Genomic DNA, 20,793 nt, shown 5'->3' on the forward strand with positions numbered 1-20,793 from the left:
GAGCCATCTACCAGCCTGTTGTGAGGAACGGCTGCAGACGCCAAGGTCAGTTCAGAAGGAGGGGGAGGAGTAATGCGGCTCCTGGCCAAGATTCCCCTGCAGCCTGTGGTGACAACCATGGTGGAGCAGGTTGTCCCCCTGCAGCCCATGGAGGTCCACGAAGGGGCAGAGATCCACTTGGAGCCCGTGAAGGACCCCGTACTGGGGGAGGTGGATGCCTGAAGGCAGCTGTGGCCCGTGGAGGGCCCGCTGGGACAGCTGTTCTGAAGGGACTGCACCTCATGGAAGAGATGACCTGTGCTGGAGCAGTTCCACGAAGGACTGTGGCGTAGGGGTGGGACCCCACAACAGAGCAGGGGAGGAATGTGAGGAGTTCTTCCCCCGACCATGAAGCAGCGTCGTGAAACAACATATGATGAACTGACTGCAACCCCCATTCCCTTTCCCCCCACCCTGTGCCGCTCGGGAGGGGAAGGCAGTAGAGATAATGTTAAGCCCGGGTAGAGGGAGGGGTGGATGGAGGTTATCTTGTTCTCTGTCTCATTATCCTGCTATTTGTAGTAATAAATGAATAGTTTTCCCCAAGTCGAGTCTGTTTTGCCCGTGACGGTAACTTTAAGGATTTCTCCCTGTCCTTATCTCAAACCTCGAGCCGTTTTTCCTTATATTTTCTCTCCCTGTTCTCTCGGAAGGTGGGGGGAGTGAGAGAGAGACTGCGTAGTCTGGTCCCGATCGGGGCTGAACTACGACAGTAAGTAATGCACAAGGCTCTTCCTAGCCTCTGGCCTTTATCTTCTATGTCCCACCGTACCACAGAGTTAACAGAAAGCTTGTTAGTCTTCATCTGTTGCTATCAGGTATTTTGGAGGGTTGTGTTTATTTTCTCAGTATCCAGCATACATGGGATACAGGGATAAAAAGCAGAGGCGTAGGAAGTCATCCCAATTACAGTGGCACATTACCTCCCGTGTATCTTCAGATAGGCAATGATGATAGGACCTGCCAGTTTACAATAGCTCTTTATTTTACTGATATTATAAAACATCATCACAGGGGTTTAGTGTTCACCTGTTTCAAATCATTATTCAAATCATTATTTATAATTAAATACTAACAAATTAACTTTATTTTCCATTAGCAATACCATAAAAACTTAGTCTAACTGGACATATTTTTCAGCAATCCTCTGATGCAAAAATCTTGAAGAATTTGAAGTAGATCTCTGTATTGTATATTGTATACACACTAAGATTTATATATACTTACATAAAAACTCATCATTTCTGTATATGACTCATTATCATGATCTTTCACTTAATAAATTATGTCAGCATTAAGAAAATATGAACAACCATTTAGTTATTTTGCTGTTTTGTAAGATATTTAATGATTGAACAAAGAACTGCAAAATTACATGAATGCAACAGAAAGTCATGTACACATTCATTTAAGATTTCCACATGGACTTTTTGTATTCCAAAACTTTTTCCACATTTTGTAAGTCCTTCAGTAGCTTCCAGCTACTTCTTTCTTCAAACACATACACACAGAAAGTAATGATGTGTGTATATGTATTATACATTACTTACCATATGTAGTTCTATATATATTTATAAGCAAATATATGAACATACTCTGAATATACATATCAGATGTAATATATATATACAGAGAGAGAGAAGTAAGTGTGTTGTATGCATTTAGACATACAGATCTCTGCATAAATATATATATACATGGTAAATTCTTCCCTCTGATATGTATATGCTGCTCTTTCTGAGAACTCGGTGCCTTCCACAGAAACCTACTGCCACCAGCGTGATCCATTCACTTCCAAAGACACAAGCAGACCTGTCCCCAACCCATTTAACTTCATTGAGTTTTGGCTCATGCCTTCATAGACTCCAGTGCATGCTTTGAAATGGACCCATCTTGTCCTTGGGTTAAGTTTCAAATCACCAAATTAAACACAGTTGACACTACAATGTATTTGAACAAATAATCAAGAGCACTTCAAAACTAAAAATCATATGAGGCCTGATTCTTCTCTTGCGGATGCCTGTTTTATCCCAGTGTGACTCGATTGTCCGAAGGGACTGCTGCATGCAATAAGGAACCTGTGAATAGTGTGAGGCTGCTTGTCTTGGCTTCAGAGTGTAATTCACATAGACTTTGAGTAGGTTGAGCCATTTATTTTGCATTTGGATTTGTAAAGGAAAAAACAGGCCTTTTATGGAAAGATAAAATATGGATATTCACTAGAAAGAACAGCTTAGATTATACATTCTTAAGTAAAACGTGTGCACCGTATAACCTTTGGGTTATGTTTTTGATTTGTTAGATAAATATTTACTTACTGAATGTGTTTCTGCTACTATGCACCTGATTAACCAGGACAACTCTTATTAAAATGTTTTATACGTATACTGTGTATATTAAAAATACATAATAAAATTCTGAAACTAGTACTGCTAAAAAGTAGATCTTGGATCCTGCAAAGATCTGAAGCACCTGCTTAAAATTAGAGTAGGTCAGCTAATGGCCTTTACTGTAAGTGAGTGCCTAAATATTTGCAGAATCAAGACCCTTTATTATTCAAAGGTTAAATTTAGGATCTCATACCTGAGAACATGTAGTGGTTACTACCATGAGTAATCCCCACCGAGGAGGATGTTATGTCTTACGGCAAGAGTCAGAGCAGACTCCGAGGGCGAGAGGGACTGACTTTACTCATGTAAGAAAAGTGAACGTGGGACTGACTCTTTAAACAGCAAAGAGCAACAATTACCAACAAATCTTCCCAAGCACTACATTTTATTTCCCAAGAAGACCAACTTTGCATTACACATAAATAACTTAGGCATACTTTTCTCTTTAAATATATTTGTATAACATAAAAATATCAAATTTCTATTTTTAAAAAATGAAATTTGAACAAAAATTTGCTTTGGGACAGAAACTATGTACTTCAGATTTCTTCCACAGCAATTTACTGACAGCCAGGTTGTAAACCCCAGAAAACAGGGGCCTGTGGTTGTAAGTGCTAACACAGCCTTATCTTACACTGCTGTAGTACATCTCAGTATAGAGATGAGCAGATGCACTTTTGCACACAGGTTGCCAAGAAATCTTACAGCCCTATGTGCTCGTTCTGCTGTAAGATGGCAAATTGATTTAAATCACCAAAATTAAAATAAAAAATACAAAACAGAAACTTGTGTGTCTAGAATGCCCTGACCCTGTTTGCAAAGCACTTCCCCTTGTCACCTGACTTTGGCATCACTTTCCCTCCCTTACTGCATGCCTGTTGACCCATTCTGTGGCTGAAGTGTTAGCGTGTATGTTGTATAAGTGTATATATTAAAGAAAATCCTCAAAATAATTGGATTTCTGTAAATTGGATTGGTAAATGTTCTTCATCTCTGGATGATTTATTTTTGTAGGGTCTAATGCTACTTTGGCTAACCCAATGGGGAAAGTCCCACTGAAGTCATTGATGGAGCTGTTAGATGTTCAAAGATCTCTCCAGCCAACCCTCTCTCACAATATTTTTTAAAATGTGCCCATTATTGACAACTGCCAATGTCAGAATTCACTTTTTTTTTTTTTAAATACAAACAACATTTACCACAAAAATATGAAGGGAAAAGCCATCAACTTGTTTGCAGGTTATTATCTATTCGTATGACATGAAAGAAAAATAATTTACAGTCACAAACTGTACATAGTATTTGGTAGGGGACAGTATATTTGTGGTTTAGAGTAAAAAAAGGATTGCTTCAGTGGTAATTAAAGTAATTATTGATTAGATATAAGAATTTAAAATCAAGAAAGTGTGATAAATTGACTACAGAGACGATCATTGCAGTATGTCTAACACAGAGGTTTGGATAGTAGAAAGGTTAGTAGAGGGATTTGGGGAAGGAAAGACACTGTCATGCAGAACAGCACTAGTTCTTGCTCAGTATACTCTTCAGGCTTCTCTCCACTGCTTCATCTAATTCTTCTTCCAGCTCTTCCTTCTTGGACATGGCCAGTTTGGACTGATAATCTTTTACTATTTGGTCTATATATGGTGCACTCTGAGTCCCATGCAGCATTAGCGTCCACTCCTTCAGCACACCTTGCTGTGGCAGATTGCCGACAAACCCAATCTCCAGAGCCCAGGTGCCTCGGGGGTCTTCTCCCCAAGTGTGTGTGGTCATGAAAGGCCATTTGTCAAAACCTACCTTGGAGTCATCATCCCTGGGGCGCCGGCTCAGTAAAATGGACTTTGTTCCCATTGGCGAGGTCATGTTGATATTGAGGTCGCCTCGCCTAGTGGAATTCACAGTTATAACTGCTTGGACGTGTTCAAGGTATCGGACAAAGTTTTCCTTACCCTCACAAGCATCAGTTGTAAGAGTGAGGATCAGCTTGCCACTGGGTGGTATCTTTCTGCAGGTCAAAAAAATAATGAAGTAAATTAAAAAGATATACACAGCATGACATGGCTCATGGTTTTTGGTGCCTCACGAAAAACTCATACTTTTTTCCTTATTAATACATGGAAAAGTAAGGAAACAATAATTGCAAACTTAGAAAGAGAACATTTGCTTTTTAGAAAATGATATCGAAACTTTCATTTGAAAATCCATTATGAAATGTACACCTACACAAAGAGAGAAGGAATACAATTAAGATGTACGTAGTGCTATTTAAGAAATATTAACATATATTTAACAGCTGCCTTTACTTATCACTACTGTATTGGGTAATTGCATAATAATGTGTATACTCAGTAGAAGAACTGTAAGCAGTCATGTCAGACAGTCTTCTTAAAAGACAGCAGCAAATGTTTATCTGGAGTCAGAGGAGCCAGCTGCACAGAATTTTGGTGCAGTCACATTCAGGCCTACATCCTTGTTCTGATTTGAAAACCAGCACAAACATGGAATTCTAGTTTCAGCTAATTTGAAAAACATTTTTCCATGAAAATTGCTATCCTTGAACTGCTCCAGTACAGGAGCACACACACACACACAGAGAGCAAAGAAGTCGCACTTGCTTGCTGAGTTGTCAAAGTGCTGCACCTTGAAGTCACAAGTTTCTTGGTCCTCATGAAGGCAAACTCACAATTAACTAAAGGACATTTGTCCTCTGAGAGTGGAATATAAAAAAAGTCTTACTAGGAAGCTAGACCCACAGTTGGAACACAGGCTTAGTTCTGCTACATTTATTTTGAAATGACCCTGTCATCAAATGGAAACCAGAGCCTGTTATTGCACAAAGGTCCTTTGCATAAGGATGCAATGCCTGGCGAAAGAGGAGAAAACTGCTTTATGTCTGGGCCCACAGTGCAGTCATTCACAGCTGTCTTGTCAACATTTGTCAACAGGATGAATTATACACAAAGGAAGCAACATTATGCCAGTCTCTTGGCTCCCCCCATGGTGGGCACTCCCAGTGTAGTTGCTCCCCACATCGCCTCCAAAGACACCAGGAAAAGGTGAGAGCATGCTCAGGGAGAGAAAGATGTATTAATGCCTTCCTAGCTCTTGCAAAGGAAGCTGACAGCCACTGTGCACTGGGCAGTCAGTATCTTGGCACAGGCCTGAAGGCACTGGCACCTGGCCGAGGAGCAACTCCCTGCCAGTGTGCAATAAACCCCTCAGGGTCAATGTGACTGGCAATTAGCAGCTGCCTCAAAAACTGGCTGGAAAAATACACTGGAAGTGTAAACAAAACTTTCTGCATCTTCACTAATTACTTAATTAATTAAACCTAATTAATATATAACCAAGTCCACGAGAATTCTATGAATATGCTTGTCTATGCTGCTGTTCTGGTTTTGTTTAGTAAGGGGGGGGCCTAAGGTGGCAGCTTCTGTAGGAAACTGCTAGATGTTGTTCCCCTTTGTTTAGTGGACTCAGCCAGGCCTAGGGCAGACCCACTGCTGGCCAAGGCCGAGCCAATTGGTAGCAGAATGTTCCCTGATAACGCCTCTGCGATAACATATTTAAGAAGGGGAAAACAGAAAAAAAAAAAAAAAAGAAGATGTGAAGCAGCTGAGTGGGGGCAGAGAGAGGAAGGCGCGAGCCTTGTGGGCCTTGTAGGCCTCACCCTCTGGCCTCCCGCCGGGCAGCCGACTGGGCCCAACTCGGCCCAGCCTGACTACAAGAAGTGGAGAGGAGATGAGAAGTGAATAAGATGTAAAAAGGATCCTGAGAGGCGTCTGCCAGCTTGTTGTGAGGAACAGCTGCAGATGCCAAGGTCAGTGAAGAAGGAGGGGCAGGAGTAATGCAGCTCCTGGCCAAGATTCCCCTGCAGCCTGTGGTAATGACCATGGTGGAACAGGTTGTCCCCCTGCAGCCCATGGAGGGGCAGAGATCCACCTGCAGCCCGTGGAGGACCCCACGCCGGAGCAGGTGGAGGCCTGAAGAAGGCTGTGGCCCATGGAGGGCCCGCTGGGGAAGCCGTTCTGGAGGGACTGCACCCCATGGAAGAGATGACCCACGCCGGAGCAGTTTCACGAAGGACTGTGGCCCGTGGGAGGGACCCCACAACTGAGCAGGGGAGGTATGTGAGGAGTTCTTCCCCGACAAGGAAGAAGCATGAAACAACGTGTGATGAACTGACCGCAACCCCCATTCCCTCTCCCCTCTGTGTCAGCTCGCGGAGGGGGAAGGTAGTAGAGATAATGTTAAGCCCGGGAAGAGGGAGGGGTGGGGGGAGCTTATCTTGCTCCCTGTCTCATTTTCCTGCTAGTTTTAGAAATAAATGAGTATTTTTCCCCAAGTCGAGTCTGTTTTGCCCATGACGGTAACTTTAAGGATTTCTCCCCGTCCTTATCTCAAACCTCGAGCCGTTTTTCCTTATATCATCTCCCCCTATTTTCTCAGAAGGTGGGGGGAGCGAGAGAGAGACTGTGTAGTCTGGTCCCAATCAGGGCTGAACTACGACAAATACTACAATAAATACTGTACCTGTTGCTAAACATGTTGCACACGTTTGGAGGAGTGATCCCCCGTGCTGCCCAGCGCTGAATAAACATACCTACTTTACAGTCTTACAGATTGCGGAGTCTGTTTTCTGCACGTCAGTTTGGTGAGCCAGGCAGGAGGTTCTCTGCTTGGCTGTGAGATCGACTGCAGAGCGGATGCTCCTAGACGCGCCCCAAGCACTTTCCTTGGAGGAGCCTCTGCTGCCAGCTGCTCACCACAGGAGCAGACAACAACCTCCTGAAGCCATGGACCAAACGGTATGTTTTGAGCCTGTAAGTCGTACGCATGGCCAGGGCAGCTGGTAAATCGTGCAGAGACGTCTGGTGTGCAGCATAGTCCCTGTTGGGTGGGTACCCAGCTTGGTTTGGGGCACGAAAAGCAGTCTCACTGACCGATAGAGTGGCCGCTAGCAATCTTGGGAGTAGATCAAGTGAGTCCGAGGTAACCGCTGCATCCCACTGTCGGAAGCCAGGACGGACCTGCTGATGACCGGTATGTGAGAAGCAGGAGAAGGGTAAGCGGGCCTCTTGCAATTTTGAAAGATACTTGCAGCTGCTGGAAGGTTGTCAACTGGAGCAATAATTTTATGATTTGAATATTTTTGTGTGTGTGTGTGATCTTCTGTGTTGTGTGGTGGAAATTCTGTGTTGTGTGTGGGACCTTCTATTGTGTAAATGCCTGTGTTGTGAAAGCGTGAGTGAGTCCCAGGAATCCGAGCAAAGCTGTGACTGTGTGTGTGGCGTGAGGTCTGTCCAGCCGCCCCTAGCCGCTCAGATTCCTCTGAGGTGGGCCAGAAAGCAAGGGAACTTTCCTCTTTCTGAAGTTTCTTGTATGATTTTGTGGCCACTATGAGTGTGTGGACATCCACAAGAGTGTGAACTCTGAGTACTTTTGTATGCCGGCACAAAGAGAGATTATAAAGAAGTGTAAGAGACAATTTGCATGGAAGCTCATTAAGAGAGGCATCCAAATCAAAATTAAGGATCATTGGGAGAGATTGTAAAATGAGAAACAACCACGGAGGAATATTAAAGAAGAGTCCTCTGGGGTGTGTACTTGCCCACTGGAAAGATATTGTTGGGACTGGAGGTACGGAAAGTAAAAAGACCCTTATCAAATATTGCAATCAGTGGTGGCTGTTGTATAAGTTAGAAGGCGAGGCTAAGTGGCCGCTCAATGGGTCAATAGATTATAATACCGTTACAACTAATGCTGTTTTTAAGGAGAGAAGGGAAATGGGATGAGGTTTCGTATGCAGACATGTTTTTCACCCTCCAAAACCATCCAGAGCGGCAAAGGGACTGTGGAATGGTAGCCCCACAGGACCCTATGGTACTCGCACTTGAGCGAGAAAACAACAAGGAGCTCAGAGGTAAACTGAGGCAGTGTTGTTCAGAATTTTTTAGTAGATACAGGGGCAGCATACTTGGTTTTGAATCAAGCCTTGATGCCCCTGGGAAATGGTTATGTCATGGTAAAAGGAGTGACTGGCCAAAGTGAAAAGGCATATTTTTGTAAGCCTCTAGAATACAAATTGGGAAAACAATGGGGCGTCCACAAATTTTTATATATGCCCAACTCCCCGAAAGCACTTTTGGGAAGAGATTTGTTGGAACAATTGGGAGCAAAGATTATATTTGAAAAAGGAGAAATTACTCTGGAGGTAAAAGATCAGCAATATATTCAGATATTGAGTCTAACCTTAACCAGTCTCCCCTCAGAAGGAAAAATTAATGAGGAAATCCTAAACCAAGTGTACCCGGGGGTATGGGCTACCGACGTACCTGGAAGAGCGAAAAGTGCTCCACCTGTCGAAGTTAAGATTAAGGAAGGCCGATGACCGGTAAGAATTAAACAATATCCCCTAAAGAAGGAAGATAGAGAAGGAATCTGGCTGTGATAGAAAAATTTCTGCAGTCAGGATTATTAAAGGAGTATGAGTCTGAATTCAATACCCCTATATTACCTGTTCGGAAACCCGATGGCTCATATCGGGTGGTCCAAGACTTACGGGCGGTGAATAAGATAACTGAAGACCTCTACCCAGGAGTAGCGAACCCATATACCCTGCTGACTGTGTTAACACCTGAACTAATTTGGTTTACTGTTTTAGATTTGAAGGATGCTTTCTTTTGCCTCCCTCTCCATGAGGCCAGTCAAAAATTGTTTGCATTCAAATGGGAAAACCCTAAAAGGGGTCGGAAGACCCAGCTCACTTGGACGGTGTTGCCGCAAGAATTTAAGAACAGTCCTACCATTTTTGGCAATCAGCTTGCGAAAGACTTAGAATCCTGGGAAACCCTCACTGAGGAAGGAAAATTGTTGAAGTATGTGGATGATATCCTGATCGCCACCAAAACAGAGGAAGACTGTATGGTATGGACAGTGAGCCTGTTGAATTTCTTGGGACTCCAGGGATACCGGGTGTCCAAGAAGACGGTCCAGGTAATGCAACGTAAAGTGAATTATTTGGGCTATGAAATTAGTGCGGGGCAGAGAACTTTGGGACAGGCCCGCAAAGAGGCAATATGCCAAACTCAGAGGCCTCAGACAGTAAAGGAGTTACAGACTTTTCTGGGAATGACAGGGTGGTGCCAATTGTGGATCTTTAATTATGGATTGCTTGTTAAACCACTTGTATGCGCTGACAGCCACTGAGCAGAAGCACCTTGAGTGGAACAAGGAGAGTGAATGAGCCTTTGAGCTACTGAAAAAAGGCTTTGATGTCGGCCCTTGCCTTAGGACTCCCAGATGTGAGTAAGCCATTTCTTCTTTTCTCTCATGAGAAGCAGGGCATTGCCCTGGGAATATTAGCACAAGGTCTGGGTCCATAACGACGGGCAGTTGCCTACCTCTCTAAGCAGTTAGATGCGACTGCAAAGGGTTGGCCTGGATGCCTACGGGCGGTTGCAGCCGTGATACTGAACATACAGGAAGCCCAAAAGTTTACTCTGGGCCAGAAAATGACTGTTTTGGGTTCTCATGCAGTATCAGCAGTACTGGAAGCAAAGGGTGGGCACTGGCTCTCTCCACAAAGATTCCTGAGATATCAAGCTGTATTAATAGAACAGGATGATGTGGAAATCATGGTCACTAACATTGTCAACCCAGCTTCTTTTCTTAGCAGGAACACAGTGCATCATGACTGTTTGGAAACCATCGAAACAAAATACGCAAGCCGCCCAGACCTGAGGGATAGCCCCATGGAAAACGGGCAAAACTGGTTCACAGATGGGAGCAGTTATGTCTTAAATGGCAATTGACATGCGGGATACGCCATTACACAGAGACCTGTCGTGGGAGGAAACTTATGATAATGATTTCTCGGAAACCTAATTAATACATAACCAAGACCACGGGAATTCTATGAATATGCTTGTCTATGATGCATAAATACTGTACCTGTTGCTTAACATGTTGCACACGTTTGGAGGAGCGATCCCCCATGCTGCCCAGCGCTGAATAAACATACCTACTTTACAGTCTTACAGATTGTGGAGTCCGTTTTTCGCACGTCACCTCCAGTGAAGGAGGGAGGACACCACAGCGTGAGTCTTTTCTATCTAGCAACACCAAAACCCAAAGAAATAAGAGCAGTGTTACCACTCCATCTGCTTTGCAGACAGCCTGACAGCTGCAGACAGCTGCTCTCGCCACCTTCTTAAGTGCTGCAGTGCAAACGTTATCACGGCTCTCTAAAACACATGAAAAAGGGTTTGTTCTGTTTCCCCCTTTCCTCTTAATTAGGAAACAATACTCTCTGCTTAGCTAGATTAATTACTATAGTCCAGGTGAATTTCCCCAAAGAAACAAAAAGAATCAGGGGTGGTGGAAAAAAAAGAACATAAAAAGAGCAAAAAGGAGCAGGTTTTCCACACCCTCACAGTGTGCCACTGCCTAATTGCTAGATATATATATAAAAAATACATTCACTTGTGCAGTAAGTGCAGTACTCAGAGATAAGCGGGGGAGTTTACCACTCTGTAGAAGCACACTCTTGTGCTCCTGTTCCTCAGCTGATGGACTATGATGGCCTTAATCATCTTTGTATCTCCCTGAACCAGCCAGATTCAGACTTATCAATTTTTTTTTCTTTTTGCTGACCCAATGAAAATCCCTTTTCAGGGAAAGTCCCTGTTGCTAACAGGTATTTCTATATGCAGCAGAGAAATGCTGCACTTTAAATACTGATTGCTTTCAGCACACCGCTGTCAATTCTTTCCTGGCCTGTTTCTGCTAATTGACAATGCTGCTCTGGTACACATCTCTGTTTCAACTACTCATCTACCTAAATCTATACTGAATATGTATTTTATATATACAAATATCTGTACTTATATAAACATACATAGAATATATATATAAAATGTTGCTCCAGCAAGGCCAAACTAGAAAATTAACCCAATTATCCATGGCAGAAGTGGAGTGTAGTTTTCATTTCCAAGGAATCTCTGCAGATGCTGGGACTTAACTAGTTTTATTTACAGTGTAATTCAAAAAATGTAGATGTTGCAAGTCATGATGCGTATTATCTCCTGTCAGTGCCATGTTCATTAGGGGAGGTAAATATTACAGTAGTCCTATTAACATATAGATGTGTCAGGTAATTAAAGGACACCCATATGGACCACAGACTGAGATCACATCGCAGTAGAGTGAGGAGGCTTAGGTGGTGACTGACTTGGTTGAACTTTGCAAATCTGTGTGCTGTAAGCACAAAGCTTGTTCTGGGTGCTGACCTCAAAAGACACCTATACAAGGCAGGGTATCTGTCAACTCTTCAGCTTGTTGGGCAATGACAGCTATAGGGAAGCCTTACTGCAGTTGCAGATCCCTGGGCTGGAGGAAATGCACCATCACCTCTGCTCTTCTATCCATTCAAGAGCAGAAACAGGACAGAAAAAACAAGGCAGAAGGAGACAATACTACTTCATAGCACTTGCCTGACCCTGTTTCAGTCTGTTGCTAGAATATCTCTACCACATTGTCTAAATGTGTGGAGCCAAGCCTACAGAAAGCAATTATCTCTTTCTCTAGGATAGTCCCCATTTTAATAACTGGGGCCACACTAAGATAAATGAGATTATTTCTCAGCATTTAAATTATGAATAAACTAGAGATAGCTCAAAATTAGCTTCAGCACTCTCTCATTCATTTCCTACCTGTGAGCATGTGTGGGGCAGATAAAATTAAAACTCAGATCTCAGCTGTAGAACTTTAGATCCTGCAAATACAAACCCATCTGGAGTTTGCGAACAAACTTATTCTTTGTCTGGCTGAGCTATGTGCCAGGGAGGCATACTAGTTTGCTTTCTTGTTCCAATAGAATAATGATGCCTTCAAAAATGGCACAGAAAAGTCAAATTTCAGATGGTATAGACATAAATTGTCCATTATTAGGTTTGTATTTAAAATAATTAAACTGAACTATAGCTGTTGCAGTCAATTAGTGTTAATTAATTCACTTGTTGACTGATTCACTTTAGCACATGAAGGAAAATCAGAAAATAATTTGACTATCTAGCCTGCAATTAGAGATTTGAAGAACACAAACCACACACAATGTGACGGCTTAGCCCGAGTTACCACAGTTTCTCACTCACCCTCCCCCTACCCAGCGGGATAGGGGAGAGAATTGGGAAGGAAGGAAAACTCATGGGTTGAGATAAAGACAGTTTACTAAAATAACAAAGGAAAATTACAATAATAACAAAATATAAGGATATTAAAATATACAAAATTAACAATGTATGTTTTCTCACCATCCGATATCCGAATGACTGACATAGCCCGTCCCGAGCACCGTCACAGAAACGACACCGAGCGGCAAGCAAAGGAGCAAAAGGGAGCCAGCAAGGTAGAGGGAACGATGCCAGCGAATGAGAGAGAAAGATGGATACCAGGAAGGCAGATACTTGTCCTGGCCAACTCCCACTTATATACTGCGCATGACGTTTATGGCATGGAATACTCTCCTTCGCCAGTCTGGGTCAATTATTCTGTCTGTCTTTCTCCCAGCTTCCTGCATCTGTGCATTAGCGAGACTTTAACAAGACTTGGAAAGCAGGACAGTGTCCTTGGTCTCATTAACAGCAACTTGTATCATCAGAATCTTTCTATCCACATTCTTCACATATGAAATCCAAAACACACTGGCTACTGAGAGGAAAATTAACTCCATCCCTGCCGAAACCAGGACACACAATTAAATGCTGTAACATTCAAACTGAATCACTGGTACCTGTAGATGATTATTTCGGTCTTCTGGAAATAAATTGTCTGTTGGGATATGTTACAAGGAGAAATGACCTTGTTCTGGTTTTATTTAGTAAGGGGGGGTCTAAGGTGGTAGCTTCTGTAAGAAGCTGCTAGAATTTGCTCCCCCTTGTTCAGTGGACTCAGCTGGGCCTAGGGCAGACCCGCTGCTGGCCAAGGCCAAGCCAATTGGTAGCAGAATGTTCTCTGACAACGCTTCTGTGATAACGTATTTAAGAAGGGGAAAACAGAAAAAAAAAAAAGAAGAGATGATGTGAAGAAGCTGAGTGGGGGCAGAGAGGGGGAGGCGTGAGCCTTGAGGGCCTTGCAGGTGGCTGACTGGGCCAGACTGGGCCTTGCCAGGCTGCAAGAAGTGGAGAGGAGATGAGATGTGAAGAGAACCTGAGAGGCGTCTGCCTGAGCCGATTGTGAAGAATTTTTTGTGAGAGGAATGGCTGCAGACACCAAAGTCAGTGAAGAAGGAGGGGCAGGAGTAATGCAGCTCCTGGCCAAGATTCCCTTGCAGCCTGTGGTGATGACTGCGGTGAGGCAGGTTGTCCCCCTGCAGCCCATGGAGGAGCAGAGATCCACCTGCAGCCTGTGGAGGACCCCATGCTGGGGCAGGTGGAGGCCTGAAGGTGGCTGTGGCCCGTGGAGGGCCCACTGGGGCAGCCATTCTGGAGGGACTGCACCCCATGGAAGAAATGACCCACGTCAGAGCAGTTTCACGCAGGACTGTGGCCTGTGGGAGACACCCCACGCTGGAGCAGGGGAGGAATGCTAGGAGCTCTTCCCGTGACAAGGAAGGAGCAGCATAAAATGCCATGTGATGAACTGACCCCAATCCCTATTCCTTCTTCCCTCCTGTGCTGCTTGCGGGGGGGGGGGGGGGGGGGGGAGGTAGTAGAGATAATGTTAAGCCTAGGAAGAGGGAGGGATAGGGGGAGGTTATCTTGTTCTCTGCCTCATTATCCTGCTGTTTTTTAGCAATAAATGAATAGTTTTCCCCAAGCCGAGTCCGTTTTGCCCGAAATGGTAACTTTCAGGATCTCTCCCTGTCCTTATCTCAAACCTCGAGCCTTTTTTTCTTACATTATCTCTCTCTATTCTCTCGGAGGGTGGGGGGAGTGAGAGAGAGACTGCGTTGTCTAGTCCTGACTGAGGCTAAACTACAACAGACCTGGATGACACATATTTCATGTGACAGCAGTTTATGTCATTTACAGTGCCAGCCTCCTGGATTTTCACTTGTGCACAGGCTTTTTTATTCACAGAAACTTTGGTACAAACATACCTGTAAGTACCCAGGAGAAATGGATGCTGCTATTAACACTACTGGCCTTAGCAATGATGATGCAGATGATCTGTGGAATGCACTCCTCCAACAAATGAGGAATTGAAAGATCATGTAGTTTATTTTATCAACTTATTGAAATATCTGTAATGCTACTGGTAATGTCAGGGTTTCTTAGGAAAAAAAAATTCATTACATTTCTTTGACTGTCTACGGCTTTGTCAATTATTTGCACGCTTGTGATCTCCCTAAACGCCTGGAAGAAGACAAACACATATACTAGATGCTTCACTTACTCAGGTTCCTGTATTGACCCTCCGACACAATGGAATCTCTCGGGAACAGTCTTCCAGTCTTTTGCCATCTTAACCATTGCTCCTGCATCTAGGACACCGTAGCCAAACAAATGGTTGAATTCCAGTCCGACACCATTTCTACGCCATTGATGAACCTCATCGTGAAGCTGGTTCCTCTTGGAGGTGAGCACTGTCAGATGCTGCATGTCTCTCCATGTCAGATCCAAGCTGTGGAAAATTAACATGGAAAACAAACAGTACAGTCTTTCCAAGCAGATATTAAAGAAAGACAGTGTGTTTGAGTAAGCCTTTTGGTAAAATTTCCTTCTATGAATCACACAGAAATTGTATCTATACACATATCAATAACAAAGCATCTGTTGATTTCAGTGGGAACAAGAATAGGTTTTAATTGTATAGTATTTCCCCAAAATATATTCCACAAAATTACAAAATCATTTCTGATTGTTTCCCTGTTCTTAAAAACAACAGTTTTCAACTACACATTATAGATCCACCATGCAATTTTTAAGGTAATAAAATGAGTAGGATATTATATGAGATCCTGAAAAGAATACAAAAAGAAAAGGCTGATGACAGATTTTTGCCTAGCCTTCCTCTTAAATCATGCCCTCTTTTCCTTGTCTGCTCGGCTGGCTTTTCCCATGGACCTTCCAAGATTTATCCAGAGAAGCCCCAATCTGATGAAGCTTATAAGATATAACAATCAGGGTGTTAGCAATTTCAGTATCCTGTGAATATGGATATAAGGGCTGTGGGTGGCTGTACGTTTGCATTATAAGGTATGGCAGAGGTTTGTCACCCGGGATTATCTAGCATGGATAGATACAGTAAAGTAACATTTGTCTAGATCCAATCATAATTTTCTATAATCAGCTTGTCTTCCTAGATTTGCAGTGATGATGACAGAAAGCTTTAGAACTGGCATTCTAATTCTACATAACTAAAGCTATACCAGTTGTTTTATGATGAACTCTTCCAACATTACAATGTCTGATTCAAACTATCAACCGAAAAGGATTCACTTTGCAGCTTTCTGTGCCCCAGGTAATAAGCATGTGTGCATGCTGAATGTACACCAGAATAGCCATTTTTTCCAAGGTGACACAAGATAGCTGAAAAACAGATAGCACTTGCATAATTCTTATTGAAATCTTTTAAGAGCTGTTACATATCTTAAAACTGTACTTTCTACCTCACAGATTGGTCTGGTTTTGGAGACACATCAGACATATACTGTATATGAGCTGACACACATATTGCAGGCAAGAGAAGCCCACAGGAGAGATTGTTAGCCATTCCCGTGAAGACTAGTTTAACTCATCCTGGGTAGTTCTGCACAATACAATTTCATAGAGCCAGTCTAATAGAGTCAGTTTGGAAGGAGATAGGAGATACTGACAGTACTTTCTCTCTCGTCTTCTTCTCTGCTAAGGCTAGGAACTCATTTGCAAACCAGGGGTATTAGTCTAACTTCTACTCCTGATAGTTTGGCAAGAGTAATTCCAGTCTTCATGGATAGCTCAAACGAAGAGGAATGGTAATTATTACTTTAGCCATTAAGGCTGTAGTCCAGGTTAAACATGCAGTGGTCAGAAAATTAATTAAACTTTTATATTTTTATGGTTGTATTAAGTTACTACATGGCGACTGTCCCACTGAACAAATTTGATAGTAGAATGAATGATCATCCAAAGTTAAAACACTTGGCATGTGTGTTTTATACATCTAAAACCTGCAAAATTAGTATTGGCCCAAGTAATGCCCTGAGCACAACAATCATTGCCCTGCTAATTATAGAAGCTTTGTCTCCTCTGCCAAATCTTCATTCTTCTGCATATTGTTGAAGAAAACTATTCATGTAGTGGTCAATTCATGCCGTGGTTACAGCAACTGTGTACCTGAGCAAATGTTGTCTCACTTCATAAAATAATTTAACACAAAGTAAAAAGATGGTATAGGTTATTGTAAGGAAAACTTTTCATAATCATTAGAGAATAATATAATGAAGGAAGATCCACAAGAGGTCTCCAATGTCATGAATAGCATGGAGATGGTAAATAGACAATGGATATTTATTCTTTCACATACTAGAGCAATCACATAGCACAGAAGCAAATTACCACCAATGGGTTAAGAAAAAACAAAGGAAACATTCTATACCACCATCACCAAAAACTATTACTAATGTGGAACTGATTGCCACTGGATGAGGCAGGTGTCAAATACAGACAAGTTGAAAAAGAGACAAATTCAAGGAAGGTAAATCTGCCTGTGGCTATTAAACAGGATAGGCTGACTGCTCTCTCTCCAAACCACTAATTGCCAAAGCCGCTGTTGAAAGATCACTCTTAATCCCCATTTGTTGTACTCTCCCCATAGCATCTGTCATTGCAGACAGTATGTGGCACAAGATGAACTCCCGTCTACTATATGTTTGTGCTTATGTTTTTGTAGGCCAGGCTGGATACTGAATATGTGGAGAAATGATACAATCTCTCCCTCCAAATAGTGCTGGAGAAGATAAACCCCTGGAAGCAGTGGATGGAGAGGACACAGAGTGAGTCAGCCAAAATGTACCTGCTATATGGCTTTGGTAAGACTGTTGCTCCATCTGTAGGTTACCACACAGGTCACTACTGTAGCAGGTAGCTTGTTAGCTGCTCATTCTAGCCTCATGCCACAGACAGCTAACTTGTATGATGAACTACATTAAACAAACTGCAGGCCCTCTCCTTTCTAGAGCTCACAAGGAATTTCTCTACAGCATACTTAGCCTCCAGGGCCAAGGCGAACACTCCGGCTGCTTCAGGGGCAGCTGCAGATGTTCCTGAGTGACGCAGTGTGCAGTTGCCGTACAAATCCGTTGTAGCCTGCAATGACATAATTAATGAAACTAGATAGTCCAACTTTCCTTGCAGCTACAGACTGAGAAAAATACAGAAACTGGAGTTTGTGCCCTTGCACTTTAGAGTAATTGTGTGTTTGTTACTAGGGTCTCTTTTCTTTAGAATAGTGTTATCAATTTAAAACCACAGCGAGACATAACTACAGAAGGTATGAAAGCAAGAATAAATGATGTAGTAAAACAATGTTCATTACCACTTAGAACTCATAAACTCATCTAGATGTCATTTATTTCCTACAAACACAGTTTAATCAAAGACTTTACATTCCCTTGTGGTTATCAGAAGGATTTGAAACTAGAACTGTTAACAGTATTGAGCTTTCTAACATTTGTGTAACTCCAGAACCAAGAGCAGTCCCAGGCTGCTATCTTCTGCGCTGATTAGTGACTAGAAGAAACCAGAAGGAAACCTCAGAGGTACATTTTACAGTGATAATTACCAAAGTGCCACAGATCATCTGGGCTGGTATCAGCACAGAGCTGGTATCAAGACAGAAACCAGTATTTTTCCATCTGCTGCTGCACAGGGTTATTTAGGATGCTACAATGTGTCTTTAGGGTTTGAGACAGGGCCAAGGAAAACCTATGGAGGCTTTTGACAAAGACTGACCTTGAATTACTACACCTGAATTTTCCACTCTGGGAAGTGTGGCTAGTATAAAGGTGCTGAAGAGCACTAATTGACATAGTGGAAAGAGAATCCCAGTTACACTTGAACAGAAACTGCCTATTTTCCAGTAGTAGATATGGCGCTGTAGAGGACTTGAGTACAATGCTCTGCAATGCTCAATATGGGACCGAATGTCTGAGGGTAAATCTGAACCCCTACAATGTCCTCTGTAGGTGACTGAATGTCTTTCTGCTATGTGCAGCTTCTAGTACAGCAGAAGTCTGGTTCATTACTGCTCTGCCTGTACAAGTAAGTATGATCTCAGATATCAACACTTTTCATTTAGATTTTTACAGAGACCTTTTGTCACACTGTCCTCTGGAAAGACTGCAATTGAACTTCTAAATCTGGTTTCTGATAAAGGAAAGCACCAACTATATGAAGCTCTAAGAGATGGAAGATCATTGCTGTTCTCAATATTAACTCCACATCTCCTCAGTTGACAGTTTTGGCATGATCATGTACTGCAGATGAGAAAATATACATCTCAACAAAAGACCATCTGCTGCTCCAAAGCGGACAGTTGTAATAGGCCATGGGAGTGCACAAAGACAGCAGCAACAGCACAATAATATCTGGACTCACCACGCCAGCCTCTGGATTTCTCTTCCTCCCATTACTAAAGGTGGATGCTAAGGTTGAAGAGCAGCTTTCATCATACAGAGCAGTCCGTCCATCATTTATAGCAGAATTGATGGAGATAGTCCACATGCTCGATGCATAACCATCACAGTTACAGTCATCATAGCTGCCTCCATCTCCAGAGGCCCAGACGTAGATGCTTCCTTTGCCACCCCGGCCCTGTAAAAAGGAGAAAATCGACTCTCTTAGATTAAATTGCAAATAGGAGATAGTAGCTACACTAAACTGCACATCTAATTGTAAAGCTAGGCATCCATAAAGGAGAATACTGGTCCAAACAAAACACACATCAACCTTAAGCTGAAATAACATGGACTTCTGCAGGTTATCAAATCCAGTTAACTGGCAGTCACAGTCAGTTCTGCAACCTTCTGTACACAGAGCACTTCCATTTATCTCCTCTTTTGCTTGATGCCCTGAAGCTCCTGTGCCAGATGCTGACACATTTTATGGATTCATTAGCGTTTATGTCAAGGTCTAAGTACTACGAGGAAACTGTTCTTTTAAAAGGCATATAGGTCGTCTCATACACTGGGTTTTTAAGATCCAATTATATTTAGGCAATAGCTAAAAAACTCTGCAAAACTGTCATCTTTTTCTCTCAATAGATTTTTCTCCAAAGGTATCACTGGCTCAGAGATATTTTTCTGACAAACCAGCTTCTACTGCTAAGCAGAAAACAAAGTTATGAGACCATATAGACAGTCTACAGAAAGATGGTCTACCAATTACATTGAGAAGGTGAGAGACGGATGGGAGAGACTGAAGCTGAAGGGTAGCTATAAAGGCTTCCCATTAGTTAAAGGAAAGAAATCCGAATCCTCTCCCTCACTTCCAGATAGGCAAGGGGTGGGATGGAATAAACTCAGCTTCTCATCCCATACAAAGAAAGAGGTAGAGGCTGCCTGGAAGAGGATTAGAGCTGAAAACCATGACACTCAGGGAAAGATTAGTGCTACTGAACTCAAAGCTCAGACCTCCCACTGATTCCAGCACAGCTACTGTTTCTCTCTGTGTTTAGTCTAATGTAATTCAATATTTACTTTCAACAGCACCAGCAGTGTCCAAGGCCTCAATTTAACGTGCTGTTTACATGCACTGGGCAGAAGGTACAAAAAAAAACTCTTCTGACCTCTTCATTGTCCAGCACAAAATGGAAGTTAAAGAATATACAAACATAGCAACCTGCAATGGTATTTTAATAGGGAACCTTTTCTGACAGGAATTTAAATCAAATCTGAGCTCCCAGCAGTAACGTCTATTTTTCATCATACTCCACTGAACAGAGCAACCTCATTATTTCAAACATGTTAGTGAGTTGCATTATAATCCACTGAATTACACAGCAGGCTTGCTGCCACTGGGGTACCTAACATCTCAGGACATAGATTTTCATAATAAAGATGATGACTAGGAAAAAGCTTATTAAAATCAGTCTAAGAACTCCAACAAAGATCTGAGTACAAGCATTTTAGGGAGGAGGATACTGTTGGAAAAATATATACTGTAAGAACAAAATAATTCCAGGAAATTATTTTAAGAAAATAAAAGAGAACAGTTACGTCTTTTTAACCCTTGACCTCTTCCATATCCCACATTGTGCTCTGACTTCTGTTAGCCTACAGGGCCCAACCCTGGGCTTTGGACTCACTTCAGAGGCTACATCCCAAACTTACCACCATGCCCACCTAACACCATCACACCACCTTTGGACAGCCTCAGTG

The 20,793-nt window shown here is 42.6% G+C and overlaps 1 protein-coding gene across 2 annotated transcripts in view; it reads right to left on the reverse strand.

Moving 5' to 3' along the window:
- Window positions 1–1,003: 1,003 nt before the first annotated feature.
- PCSK2 (proprotein convertase subtilisin/kexin type 2) overlaps window positions 1,004–20,793 on the reverse strand; it is a 116,759-nt gene continuing 96,969 nt past the window's right edge. For both annotated transcript variants that reach the window (XM_086743693.1, XM_086743694.1), the window contains 4 exons: window positions 19,013–19,228; window positions 17,622–17,722; window positions 14,829–15,056; window positions 1,004–4,437 (listed from right to left, as the gene is read on the reverse strand). In XM_086743693.1, the coding sequence (XP_086599819.1) occupies window positions 3,951–4,437; window positions 14,829–15,056; window positions 17,622–17,722; window positions 19,013–19,228 (1,032 nt within the window). In that variant the 3' untranslated portion in view covers window positions 1,004–3,950. The remainder of the gene's footprint in view (window positions 4,438–14,828; window positions 15,057–17,621; window positions 17,723–19,012; window positions 19,229–20,793) is intronic.

The sequence above is a fragment of the Chlamydotis macqueenii genome, chromosome 3 (assembly GCF_036417535.1).
Source record: "Chlamydotis macqueenii isolate bChlMac1 chromosome 3, bChlMac1.mat, whole genome shotgun sequence".
Classification (NCBI taxonomy): Eukaryota; Metazoa; Chordata; class Aves; order Otidiformes; family Otididae; genus Chlamydotis; species Chlamydotis macqueenii.